The sequence below is a fragment of the Mus caroli genome, unplaced genomic scaffold (genome assembly GCF_978045245.1).
Source record: "Mus caroli unplaced genomic scaffold, Mus_caroli_1 scaffold_6, whole genome shotgun sequence".
Classification (NCBI taxonomy): domain Eukaryota; kingdom Metazoa; phylum Chordata; class Mammalia; order Rodentia; family Muridae; genus Mus; species Mus caroli.
Genome location: NW_028227261.1, coordinates 8,476,574 through 8,490,522, shown reverse-complemented (window position 1 = coordinate 8,490,522; position 13,949 = coordinate 8,476,574). Strand labels below are relative to the sequence as shown.

At 50.6% G+C, this 13,949-nt stretch overlaps 1 protein-coding gene across 6 annotated transcripts in view; it reads right to left on the bottom strand.

Moving 5' to 3' along the window:
• Mfn2 (mitofusin 2) overlaps positions 1-13,949 on the bottom strand; it is a 31,138-nt gene that overhangs the window by 4,315 nt on the left and 12,874 nt on the right. For all 6 annotated transcript variants that reach the window (XM_029476068.2, XM_029476072.2, XM_021159251.3 and 3 more), the window contains 13 exons: positions 11,527-11,689; positions 10,093-10,217; positions 8,911-9,019; positions 8,702-8,809; positions 7,313-7,466; positions 6,725-6,792; positions 6,478-6,599; positions 4,711-4,837; positions 4,315-4,419; positions 3,970-4,072; positions 3,094-3,314; positions 1,943-2,098; positions 645-841 (listed from right to left, as the gene is read on the bottom strand). In XM_029476068.2, the coding sequence (XP_029331928.1) occupies positions 645-841; positions 1,943-2,098; positions 3,094-3,314; positions 3,970-4,072; positions 4,315-4,419; positions 4,711-4,837; positions 6,478-6,599; positions 6,725-6,792; positions 7,313-7,466; positions 8,702-8,809; positions 8,911-9,019; positions 10,093-10,217; positions 11,527-11,689 (1,758 nt within the window). The remainder of the gene's footprint in view (positions 1-644; positions 842-1,942; positions 2,099-3,093; positions 3,315-3,969; positions 4,073-4,314; positions 4,420-4,710; positions 4,838-6,477; positions 6,600-6,724; positions 6,793-7,312; positions 7,467-8,701; positions 8,810-8,910; positions 9,020-10,092; positions 10,218-11,526; positions 11,690-13,949) is intronic.

Here is a 13,949-nt window from a genome sequence, read left to right as displayed (position 1 = left end):
GTGCGCCACCACGCCCAGCTTCCTTCCTTCTTTCTTTCTCTCTTTTTTTTCTTCCTTCCTTCCTTCCTTCCTTCCTTCCTTCCTTCCTTCCTTCCTTCCTTCCTTCCTTCCTTCCTTCTCTCTCTCTCCCTCCCTCCCTTCCTCCCTCCCTCCCTCCCTCCCTCCCTCCCTCCCTCCCTCCCTCCCTCCCTCTCCTTTTTCTATGTGCAGGCAGGGTCTCACATAGCCCAGCCTGGCTCCACACTCCCCACATAGCCAAGGATGACCCTCTTGCCTCCAGCTCCTGAGTGCTGGATTACAGGTATTAGGACATCACACCTACTTTGTGTGATACTGGGGATCAAGCCCAGGGCTTCATGTATGCTACGCACACACTCTGCCAACTAAGCTACATTTCCAGTCCCAAAGCAACCTTTAAAATCTATGAAACATGTCCCTGGTTCCCTCATTTTCCCCACGGCCTTCCCATCTTGGGGCACTGGAGGCCTACCCGACCTCAGCCTTGGACGCAAAGCTGGTCCTGCCCAGCCAAAGCCCTAGGGCCCATGATGCCAAGACCTAGGGGCTCCCAGTCAGGCCGAAAGGAGTGGAAGCCCATCTGTTGGTGTCCCTCCCTCCCTCGAGTCCCTGGGCCGCCCGCTCACTGCTGGACTTGGTGGCTGCAGTTAGAGCCGGTGTAACTGATGATGAGCTGTAGCTTCTCACTGGCGTATTCCACAAACTGGCGCTTGAAGGCCCTCTCTTTGGCTTTGGTGGTCCAGGTCAGCCGCTCATAGACGTACAGGAGGCCATACAGTCCAAAGGAGAGGGCGATGAGTCTCCAGCCCACTGCCTTCCACACCTGTAAAGATGCATGGTCAAGCTGGGCAAAGTCTCTGTGACCCCAGTGAGGTAAGAGGTCAGGGACTATCCAGGACTGCAGCAGAAGAAAGTGAGGGAAATTGGGTGTTGGCTACAGAATATAACTTAGGGTTGGGACCACTGTCCTGATCTGGGTGAGGTTGGTTTGGTCTGTGTTTTTAAGTGCTAGGAATGGAATACAGGGCTGGCCCATGTTGGGCAAGCTCTCTCCTGCTGAGCTTCAGCCCCAAGCTGAGAAACAGGCTTCTTAAAGAAAAACACAGATAATCCAAAGGAATAGCTTATTCTGATGGCAACAAGAGTCAGGATTTGGCACCCCACCTCACAGCTGTAGTTTAGTCACAGAATGGGGCTTGGAGCACAGCTTCAGGGCTCATGTCATCCACTGTCCTGGCTGTATGAACTTGGGCACATGGGGTAAGTTTAACCCACAGGTGGTATAGCGAGGTAAACAAGATGCTATAAAGGGGGTCTATGGGTGGTCAGTGTTGCAGACCATGGCCCTCTTCTAGGCCACTACCTGTGGAAAGGGCCAGAGTGCAACTCTTGGCCTGGGGGAGGGGTCTTGGCTGATGCTGGAAAGGCAACTCTGGGCAGTTTGTGACAGTTTGTGACAGCCACCCTCTGCCATGGCTCTACCTCACCAGTCTACAAAAGGCCATGAGGGCTGGCCAATACCATGTGAGGGACTGGCTGAAAAGTGTCTTGAGTCAGAGCAAGGTGAGTCCCACAGAAATCAGAGGAGGGCCAGCTGCTTCTCAGGGTTTGGGTCAGCGCCATCCAGAGGCAGGAGAGGGAAATTCAAGGGCCAGGTGGGCCTCCTCCTCCTCCTCCTCCTTAACCTGTTCCCTGTTGGCTATGGAGGAAGAGGCCTCAGGGTCAGAGGGGAGAGTTCAAACTAGCTATGGGTTTCTGAAAACCACACCCAGGAAATGGAAGAACACCCTATTAGATGAGTGGTGTCTCAATGGAGCAACTGTATGTGATAAGGGCTCTGGCCATACAGCTCCCCAGGGTAGAAAACACTCACTGAGCCCCCAGGCCCCTCCCACTGCCCCTTCCCCAAGCAAATGTCACTGACCACTCCTCCGACCACGAGAATGCCCATGGAAGTCCTGGACGTCAGAGAGGCCAGGCCAGTAACCATGGAGACCATGAGCTCCTCCTGGGTGAGGGAGCTCTGTGGCAAGGGGGGCATGCTGGGGTTGGCAGGTGTCAGAGGGAGAGGACGCTGAACCTGATGAGAAATGACAAAGGTATGAGAAGAATGTTGCAAGTCTGTCATTCACGCACACCCTCAGTGACCCTCAGGACTGCATAAAGTAGGGCAGGGACTGAGCAAAAGGCACATAAGGGAGAACGAGCTTTGTGTGCACCACAGTAGGATGTCTGCCTCCTAAAAACCTGCAAGCCCAAGCTGAGCACTGTGGCAGGCCACAGGATGTAAGCCCTGACTACTGAGCTTGTGCTAAAAGGAATTTAAGCATGTGTGTGTATGTGTGTGTGTGTGGTATATGCATCTGAGCGTGTGTATGTGTGTGTGTGTGTGTGCCTTTCTGCACTCACATGCAGAAACTAGAGCAGATTGTCAGGTGTCCTTCTCTACAACCTTCTGTGTTAACACAGAGTCTCTCAGTGAGCTCGAAGCTCACTGTTTTAGCCAGGTTGACAAGTTAACTTTGGAGTAAGACCAAGTATTTACCCACTGAGCCATCTCTTCAGTCCCTGCTTTTTATTCTAAAATTTAAAGTGATTTTTTTTCTCTAAGATTCATTTAAGTTTGTATGTATAAGTGTTTTGTTTGCATACCACAAGTGTGCCTAGTGTACATGAAAGTCAAGAGGGCACTATATGCCTTGGTCTTAGAACTAAAGTTAAGGACAGTTGCAAACCATCATGCAGGTGCTGAGAGTGGAGCCTTGTCTTCTTCAAGAACAACAAGCACTCTATACTGCTGAGCCATCCATCCATCTCACCAGCTCCTAATATATCACAGAGATCTGCCTGCCTCTGCCTCCCGAGACCTGGTATTAAAGGTGTGCATCAACACAGCTCGGCCAGCCCTCAGCATTTGTAATTAGGACAAGACCAAGTTGGTAATGGCAACAGTCCTGACCAGTGCCCTGATGGCACTTCAAATGGCTTCTGCCCTCAGGACCCCAGCAGTAGGAGACTGCCGTATCTGGTGTCAGGGTAATCTCCCATGATGCACCAGGGAAAGGAGCTTCTTGCCTGATCACTGTAGCCTAGCAAGGCCCGGCGGCTATTCTTGGGGCCCAGGAACCTGTTCACTAGCATAGTCCATCCAAGGGAGAAGTGGAACTCGATGTCCTCCTGAAAGTCAGCACACAGCTTGTCACAATTCAGGTCATAGCTGAGGGAGAAACACTGTCGAGGGACCAGCATGTCTATCTGATTCCGCATAGATACAGGAAGAAGGGGCTTCAAGCCGTCTGTCAGGGGAAGAGCAGGGAGAGAGTGCATCAGCTCAGGTCCGTGTCACACCAGGGCTGCCCAACCTCAGCACACAGTCCACACCAGCTGCTAGAGACGCTGCAGCTCTGTGGAGAAACTATACTCAGCTGGTCAGCTGGTGGGACTGGTTGACAGGTCACCTTCCCAAACCTGCCTGCAGTCATGCCAAAGTCTCAGCTTGTATACTGCCCCCTATGGCAACCCAAGCATGGTTGCCCAAGTCCACACAGAATGAATTCAGGATGCAGACCCAGAAGCTGAAGGCAGTGAGTTCAATCACTATCAAGGTAAGAGATAAGGAAAGGTCATCCTATTGATTTATTATTTTTGATTCTGATGTATGTGTATATGGGTGGGTGGGTGTACATGGGTGCAGAAGCATATGAAGTCAGGGGCATATCAAGTCAGGAATAATGAAGTCGGGAGTAATGAAGTCAGGAATATATGAAGTCAGGGGCATATGAAGTCAGAGCATAGGATCTCCTGGATGGATCTGAAGTTCAGGCAACTGTAAACCTTATGACATGGGTTCTGGGAACCAGACTCAGGTCCTGTGTGAAAGCACTACACACTAGAACACACTAAGCTTGGATATGGCAGCCCCACAGACACCAGGTCCCTTGTGGCACTGACCTATCATGTCCTGCTGCATAGTCTGCAGTGAACTGGCAATGGCAGTGGAGCAGCGGTCAGACATGTTCCGGCCCAGACCTTCCTCTATATGGCGGTGCAGCTCCTGGCCCCAGAAAAAAAGGGTTATGAGAAGAGGCACCACCAGCAGGAGTCTGTGGGGTGTTCAACCAGCCCTCCCCTGCCAGCTGACCATAGAGGCAGAGGAAGCTTGGACCTCATTCCCTGGCTGTCACTTCCACTCAAGGACCTTGAGACGCAGCAGCTAAAGCTGAGTTGCTGTCTCCACGGTGACTCTGCCCAATCTGCCCAATGGTCCCTGCCAAGAGCGCATGCTGTTTCACTCACGTTCTTATAAACCTTGAGGACAACTGGGGATGGGTGGAAGTCCATCTGGTACTCGTCAACTAGCACAGAGAGGCGCCTGATCTCTTCAGCCATGGCTGTGGACACCTGCAGCCAAAGGAGGGCACAGTTAGCATCAGGGGGCCTGAACTTTGCTTCTGCAGGGAAGGCTGCACTTAACTACACACCTGTCCCGGTACCCTACAGTCTGCCCAGCTCCTCTTGATTTGAAGCCACAGAGGTGGAAGAAATGGGCAATCAAAATGGCCCTGGAAGAAGGCCCTATTCTTGAATCCGGACCACAGAAAGCTTCCCAGAAAGTTGGGGAAGGCTTAGGTGTCTCCCACTGAACTTGACTTAAGTCAGAGCATCCACACAAGGCTTTCTCTTCATTCTCACCTGCCTTTCCACTTCCTCCGTAATCTGCTTAATTCGAAGCTTATAGTCTTGAGCCAGGAGCTCCAGCTGCTTATCAATAAATCTCAGCCGATCTTGCCGCTCTTCCCGCATTTCTAGACAATAAACGCTGAGAGGACAAAAGCACTGCTTAGAAACCCAAGTCCCCACAAGACCAAGCAGAGGAGCCAAGGGAAGCTGGGAAGTACCCAGGCCACTCTGTCCTGCCACTCATCCCTCAGGCTCCCATTAGGAGGAGGGATGGTGACAGAGAAGAGAGGTACCTAAAGGGGGTTAGAAACAGCTCTACCAACAATGTGGGGAAAAGATTATTGACAACCCAGAAAGATGGCTTAGCAGATCAAACACTTGCTGTGCAAGTCTGATTCAGTCCCTAGAGCCCAGGTAATGGTGGAAGGAGATCTGATTCCACAAAGCTGTCCTCTGACCTACACATATATGCCATGCCAAAGACATGGATCAAAAATAATTGTGAAACTTTTTAAACAAAGTAACAACAACAAAAAAATGTTGCACTTGTCCAGGAACTGGGAAATGAAATTAAAAAAAAAAAAAGATACCACCAGACACCTCAGGGTACAGCCCTGTCTCAACTGTGGTGAGAGCTATGGAAATGGGAGTCAGTTCCCAGCACCAATGGCAAGTGTCCCAACAAGAGCTAAGGGCAAGGACACCAGGCTGGCTGGCAACACCAGTGTAGTGACAGCTACACTGTCAGCACAGGCAATGCCATGCCTCGACAAGGGTGGCACGTGCCCAGCAGCCTCCAGTCCTTTTGTGCTCTCCTCAGGAAGCTCCTATAATCTGGGGAGTGGAGCACAGGAACCCACCACCCCCGAGGACCAGGTGGACTCCATTTCTGCTCTCACTAACATAGGCCCACACTATCTCATAGTCCCTCCAATAGAAGGGAGTTGTTTGTACATGGCTCCCTGAGCTTTCCTGTACTTTACATTTCTCATATTGTTTTTCTTTTTTCTTTTTGTTCTTTTGAGACAGGAGCCCATGAACTTCTGATCCTCCTACATCCTGACTCCATCTCTAAAATGCTTATAAAAGGATTCTAGGATGTCACTACCACAGCCAGTATGTGTGTACTGGAGACGAGCTCAGGGGTTCCTATATACTAGGTTAGCACTCTGAAAACTGAGCATATCACCTGTACCCCATCACGTTTTAATGGCCCTTTAGTCTAAGCACTCATGAGGCAGAAGTAGGCAGATCTGAGTACAAGGCTACCTGGACTATATAGAGAGTTCTGGGCCCACCAGAGATGCATAGTGAAACCCTGTCTCAAAAAAACAAAACAAAACAAAAAAAACCCAATTCATACTTGCATACATACAATAAAACAAAAAAAAATAGGTAGGTTCAAGTGGGATATGGTATGTTAGGGTGGGGTCCTGAGGCAATAAAATCTTAAGTTCAAGACTAACCTGGACTACATAGTAAGAATCTATTGGAAATAAAACAAAACCAAACCCTGGGCCAGGACTGCAACTCGGTAGTAAAGAGCCTTTCTAGCTGATAAAAGGCCTCAGATCTGAACCCCGTACTACTGAAAATTAAAAACAAACACAAAGGCCAAGATCTCCAACAAGGAGCCTGCCTTACTGTACAGGCTGGGTGGGATGATGAGACACCGGGTGGCCCTCCTGACCAGTGTGACTAGGTCTCTATTGTGGCCTGGGCATGGGCCCATGGACTGAGCTCAGCATTAGGGGTCTGATCATACATGTAGGCTCTCACCGCTGCTCCTGAGCTGCGATGTGCAGGGAATCCATGATGAGACGAACGGCCTCTGCAATCTGCTTGGCCCGGACTGTGTGCTGCTCAAATTTGGTCTTTACTGCAGACTGGGAAATGCACTCCTACAACAGAGAGAGGGACTGAGGGAGGTGGGGCTGTCACCTCCACGGCCAGGCTGCCCTTTCACAGCCAGGCTAGACAGAGCTGGGAAGGACAGAAGGACCACACACCAGAGTCAAAGACTTACCTCAAACCGCCTCTCGAAATTCTGAAACTCAAACATCCTCACTTGAAAACCTTCTGCAAGAGCGCCGCCTAGGAGAACAGCAGTGCATGAGGAAACTGCATGGTAAGTAATTGGGGAGATCCTTCTCTGGGTTACTTTTCTAGCCCTGTGACCAAAATCACCTGCCGAGAAGCCACTTCAGGGAGGAAGGCAGGCTTATTCTGGCTCTCGGTCTGAGGGGAGACAGTAGGTCATGGTGGAAAGGAACAGCAGCAGGTGCCTTGCTTAGGAGCAACTTGAGGTTGCTGGCCCATAGCTCACTGGGCACAGACATGGAAAGAAGGGGTGCTCGGCTGGCTTTCTCCTTTTTACTCAGCCCATGACAAGCTGCAGCTCACCTTCAGGAAGAGTCATTCCTTCTCAGGCAAGTCTCTCTGGTAATGCCCTCAAATCCATGCCCAGTGGGAGATCTCCTAGGTGATTCTAAGGACAAGAACCTCCCTCCAGGCTCTGCTCTCCACCTCACTGCCAGCAGTCTCCACCACACACCCAGGAAGAGACGCAACACTGCAAACACCAAGTAAAAGGAAGCCAGCAGCTCACAGTTACCTCCTTCTGGCATGCCCTGGGCTTTCTGGACCCTGGCGCTGAGAACCTCCTTGGCAGACACGAAGAAGATCCGGTCCCCAGCCTGAGCTCGATCCACCACGCCCAGCTCATCCACCAGAAAGCTGGTGCAGCGCTCCATGTGCTGCCGCCGCACCTGGGCCAGGCAAACGGCTGTGCATGAGCAGGGCAGTGGTGGGGAAACCCGATCCACAAGGCTCAACAAGCGCAAGGGATGAACGCTGAACAAGCACAAGGGATGAGGAAAGGTCACCCAGCACCACCTCTGCTCGGGAGTCACCATCCTCCCCAGCTCCTCCCTGGGGATTCCTGAGGCACAGAACAGGTCCCAGACTGCCTCAAGTTTTGAAAGTCGATCTAATATTGTTCTTTGACATCCCACAAGGAAGAGAACCTAAATGCCCCTACACTGAGAAGCCACATCTCCCAGAACCTTGATTTATAAAACAAGTCGTCACAGTGGGCAGTCCCAGCTCCATGTACTAGGCTGGACTAGTAGAATTTAAAAGGGTTAAGAGACTCCATAGACATGGTGGTGCAGGGCTTTAATCCCAGAACTCAGGAGGCAGGGACAAGCAGATCTCTGTAAATTCAGGGAAGCCTGGTATGCAGGTCTACAGAGTAAGTTCTAGTACAGCCAGAACTATACAGAAAAACCTTGTCTTGAAAAAACAAGAACAACAAAAAGAGCCTCCACAAACACCCACCAAAAGTGAGGCATTGTGCGTGGATTCCATCCTTCTCAGATGTGGAGACGGGTTTATAACCAAAGCTCTACTGCTGAGCCACATTTGGACCCACAAATCCCTTCTTTTAGTTCACACAAAACTAGAGCTGGGAGTTGTACTAAGAATCTCCTGAGCCGGGCGGTGGTGGCGCACGCCTTTGATCCCAGCACTTGGGAGGCAGAGGCAGGTGGATTTCTGAGTTCGAGGCCAGCCTGGTCTACAAAGTGAGTTCCAGGACAGCCAGGGCTATACAGAGAAACACCCTGTCTTGAGAAACCCCCCAAAAAAAAAACAAAAACAAAAAAAAAGAAAGGAAGAAAGGAAGAAAGAAAGGAAGGAAGAATCTCCCATCCTTCACTTCCTTAAGCTTCCTCCCCAGTATCTGTCTAAAGCCTGTTTCCGTATATCCTGAGCTTCTGTAAACCAGTTACTGGCCCAAGCACAGCACGGATGCTCTTAGGAGAAATCAAGAGGAGGGAAGGAAAATGAATGGGAGGGGAGCGGAAAGATTAAAGCCACCAGCGAGTACATGGGCAATCTGGCACTGACTTTAACTGAGGCTGCCTGGGACACACAGCAGATCTGAGTGGTCAGTGCTCATGGCTCCTGGCAGTCCCCAAACTGCTGCCAGCGAGACACCTACCTCCTCCATGTACTCAGGCTCCGAGGCAGACGCATCCCAGCGGTTGTTCAGGATGAAGATGTTGGGCCGTGAGAGACGCTCACTCACTTTGTGGAAGAACTGCTTCTCCTAGACAAGGGCAGGACCTTGATGGAGGAGGGGGCCTGCCAGCCCAGGCCCCACTAACCACCTGTCCAGCAGGCCCAGGGACAAAGCGAAGCAAGACTTACCGTCTGCATCAGCGTGGACTCTGAGTTGGCCACCAGCACAAACACATCAGCATCCAGGCAAAACTTATCAATCCAGCTGTCCAGCTCCGTGGTAACATCGATCCCAGGGCTTGTGGTGACAAGTGTAAATCAGTGTGGTCAGGCACAGGGCTTGGGCCCCAGTGTGAACTTCCCTGGGACTTGCAAAGTGGCAGGAGTGGGAGGGGAGGAGGTCTCTGCCTCCTATCCCCGTCCTTCTAGACCACACTGAGGGATGCCCAGTTTGTTTTTAGCACCTATCACTTTTTTCCCTTGGTATTTCTACACAGCCCTGGCTGTAGACCAGTGTGACCTTGAACTCAGACATCCTCCTGCCTCTGCCTTCCAAATGCTAGGATTAAAGGTGTAGACCACCACCTAGCAGCACCCATTACTTTTATAAAAACAAAATGAATTCTAGACATTCACCTCTCTAGAGACATAATTACAGCACCTGCTGCCATGCCCAACTCTCAAGTTTGTGTCTGAGTCCAGGTTCTGTACAGGCCACAGCACTGTATATTTTTTTGGTGTAGGTGTAACGTGTCCAAAGGGCAGGGGCAAACCATTCCTTCAAGAGGAACAAAATGCCCACATATGCTACCTAACACACACACACACACACAATTCTGGAGCCATCAGCCTTCCCAGAGCCAATGTCCCAAGGACTGCTAAGGCCCAGTCTGCCAAAGGCATTTCAGGCAAAGGCAAACAGAATGATTAAACAGGTCCTAAACTGTCTCAGGCTACAGTCTTTACAGTATTATATTTTGGTGTTCCAGAAGGAAAGGAAGTAAGGGAGCAAGGAGCCTAGATCTGCTTGCACAAGTCGCTCAAGGCCTTGTTTAATAGAACAAGTGGGTGTCTGGGCCAGCAGAACCCAGACATACTGGTTGGCATGTAAGGCACCCCCACCCCCACTTCTCAGTGCCCCTCCTATCACTCAAACATCCCACTCCTGGGACATCTGCAAGGCACTGCCAAGGCACTGCAATGGGCACGATAACCAACCAGCCCCTGGAAGAAATCCAAGAGGCACAAGGATTTGGTTGAGCTATCTTAAACAAAGCAAAGAGGGGACACAGGAACTCTGGACCCGAATCACCCAGAAATGGAGACTTGGTACCCTCTGACTAGGCTTCGAGGAACATGTCTCCCTCTTACCTGTCCATCAGCACGAGGTCATCCTTCAGGAGCGGACACTTGGAGTTGGGCCACATCACACTCACCATGCTGCCTGCATGCAACTGCTCGTCCTGATGGAGGGCATGGGCCAGTTGGTTCACAGTCTGATGGTGGAGGAAGGAAATAATTATCAGGCTAAGGAAGAAGTATTGTCAGCCTGGGATGGCTGACCAACAAACAGGCTACCCTTTGCCTTAAAAAAAAGTCAAGGCCGGGTGTTGGTGGTGCACGCCTTTAATCCCAGCACTTGGGAGGCAGAGGCAGGCAGATTTCTGAGTTCGAGGCTAGCCTGCTGGTCTACAGAGTGAGTTCCAGGACAGACAGGGCTACACAGAGAAATCCTGTCTCGAAAACAAACAAACAAACAAAAAAAACCAAACCAAAACAAAACAAAAAAAAAGTTAAGGGCTGGGAAAATGGTTCAGTGGTTAAGAGCACTGACTGTTCTTCCAGAGAACCTGGGTTAATTTCCCAGCACCTAATGGCAGCTCACAACTATAACTCCAGTTCCAGGGGATCCAATACTGTCCTGGATATACTCTGTGTACACCAGGCATCTATGTAGTACACAGACATACAAATAGGCAGACACTTATACTGATAAAATAGTATTTTTTTTCCTAAAGATTCATTAATTTTTTTCTTTTTTTTTTTTTTTTGGTTTTTCGAGACAGGGTTTCTCTGTATAGCCCTGGCTGTCCTGGCACTCACTTTGTAGACCAGGCTGGCCTTGAACTCAGAAATCTGCCTGCCTCTGCCTCCCGAGTGCTGGGATTAAAGGCGTGCGCCACCACGCCCGGCTTCATTAATTTTTTTTCTATGTGCATGTGTGTGTATGGGCGTCCAGAGAGGCCAGAAAAGAGTGTTGGGTCTCCTGGAGCTGGAGTTACAGGAGGCTGTGAGACACCTGACAGTGCTGGAGACACAACCGAGAAAGAGGAGCCGTCTCTCCAGCGCCCTTTCTCTCACTGCGTGCATCAGGAAGAACCAGCTTTCTGCACTCCCCCTTTAAGCATATTTCTCAAACATCACCCTGAAGCTTGGTTTATTCTGCAATGATTAATTTCCTATGAATCAAAATGCATCCCTGGCTCCAAGCAGAGCACAGCTGCCTCTCAGGAAATGAGAGTACTCCGGCCGCTGGCTGCTGCGTGAGACTCCCAGAGCACTCGGGAGCCCTCAGGCAAGCCCAAGAAGAGCATGTGTGCTCCCCTTCCTGCTCAGTGCACAGGCCAGCCAGCTCCCTCTGCCTCTCACCCTCAAGGTGGGCCTTGTTCTTGGTGTCCCACTCTGACCCTCCCAGATATCTCAGAATCCTCCACAAAGTGCCTAAGCGTGGAGCTTGGGTGAGCTGTGACACTGATGTGCTAGCTCTGTCACAACTGCTGTCACTGCCGCCCAAGGTGCACCTACCTTGACACTCTTCTTCTCTTCTGAGCCCTCTGTGAGGAGGAAGGCCTCGTGGCCATCTGTGCCCCCAACCCGCAGGAAGCAATTGGTGGTATGACCAATCCCAGATGGCAGAACTTTGTCCCAGAGCATGGCATTGATCACGGTGCTCTTCCCATTGCTCGTCCTAGGATGAAACAACAGAGGCCATAAGCAACAATGTCTGGGCTGTCACACTATAGTGCCCAGCCTAGGGCTCCAGAGTCTGTTCTCTGCCATGTCAATGGTGCCCAGGCAGCACTGAAAAGAGAGCTGTGTGTTTATTAAAATCATGAAACATCCCTCAGCCTGAACCCGCTATGTTCTCATCACTTCAGAGCAGCTTGCAGGGAGCTGGTGCAGCGGGCGGCTGGTGTGAGCATGTGACCTGTCTGCAGGGAGCTGGTGCAGCAGGCGGCTGGTGTGAGCATGTGACCTGTCGCACAGGCCAGCAGCACTCATTAAGCATCGATGGAGACTGCCTACTTCCAAAGTAAACAGTGCTCCCCACTAAACCACAGTCCCTGCTCCAAGGTCGTCTTTCTGTCCAAATGATCCCATGTCCTTGCTTCCCCACACTGAGCCTGCTTTGTGGCTCATTTCCTATTATGCTCCTCCTCACACATGAAGCCCCACTTCTCAGACCCACCAGTGCCAGGCCAAGGGGAAGCTTCCTTTAGTGTTCTAGCCAGCACAGCCCCTGTCTATGTCCTGCTTCTTGCCAAGAGCTCTACTTGCAGACTTGTGCACTCCAAGCTTTAGTGCTAAACGCTCAGTCTTGCTCTGCATGCAACCCTCAGCAGCACACAGCTTCAGAGCCTCCAGCTTCCATGTGCCCCGTGACATGGGCAGGCACTAGCACGCAGGTGAGGGCCAGGCCACACCTTCCAGGGGAGGCCAGAGAAGCCGAAGACATGCTTGAGAGCACGAATCATCGGGAACAGGACTTGAGACACAGTGCTCACTACAGTGCCACTGCGTGCCAAGCATCTTGCCTTATCTACAGACCTTCAGCCTGGGAGAATTTTAACTTGTTTTTGACACAGGCTGGCTTCAAACTCCACATGGAGGATGACCTTAAGCTCCTAGTCACCCTGCTGCCACCTCCAGAGCACTGGGATTGTAGGTGCGGGTATGCCATCATGCTAGGCCTCAGGGCTTCGTGCATACCAGGCAAGAGCTTAGCAAACTGAAACATACCTCAGCCTTGGGTACTGTTTTTAGTGCCTGATTCTCCTTATTACATTTAAAATCTTAAAACAAAGGGGAAGTTTCGGCAGTTAAAGAGTCCAAGACTACATCACATAAAGGATTGTAAGTGACAGAGTGAAAATATCATTAAAGGCCTGGAGAGATAGATGGTTTAGTGCAGTGTTCTCAGCCTTTCAACTGTTGCACTTCAAGACAGTTCCTCATGCTGTGGTGACCCCCAACCATAACATTATTTTTGTTGCTACTTCATAACTGTAATTTTAGTACTGTTATGAATTGCAGTGTAAATATCTGTGTTTTCTGATGGCCTTAGGTGACCCCCGTGAAAGGGTCATTCAACCTACCAAGGGGTCAACCACCCACTGCTTCAGTAGTTAGGAGCCTGCACTGCTTTTGCAGAGAACCCAGGGTCAGTCCATGTTGGACAGCTCACAGTTGTCTGGAACTCCAGTTCCAGTGGGATAAATGCCACCGGCCTGTACTGAGACCGACACTTCCTTCTGTGTGTACACTCATAAACACAGTAAAAAATAAATAACCCTCTAAAGAAAACCCACCAGTATATTTAAAAGCTCCTACAATGCAACAATAACCAAAAGAACAACCTAATTAAGGACTAGACATTTCTCCTAGACGTGTCAATGGCCAATCAACACACAGAAAACAGCTCAACCTCATTAACCACATGGGGAGAACAATGGAGGTCCCAGTGCTTAGGCAGTGGCAGGACCACCTGAGCCTGCGAGCTGAAGACCTGTATGGCCCTCATCTCCAACATCAAAAACAAAAATAAATAAAAAGCAAGAACCCCACATTAGGCTGTGACTTCCCGCAGAGGCATGGCCGCTATGACAACAGAGACCCGTGTTGCCAAGGCTGTGCAGGAAGGTACCTAGGTGCATGCGGAGGAGCTGTACAACAGTGCAGCTCCTGGAGAAAACAGCAGTGGGACCCAGGAAGCTGCAGAGCAGAACGACAGCATTCTCCAATTCTCCACCAACCCCACTTCTAAGTGCACATCCAAAAGAACCAGAAGCAGGAACCAGAAAGGACATCTACAGACTACACACAGTGACATTAGCAACTCAAACGTTCATGGAGAGGAACAAATAAAATGTCAAATGCACATGCAATCAAACAGTCAGCCTTATGAAAGAAGGAGCTGGGCTGGGAGATCCCCAGAGCCCATGGAGGAG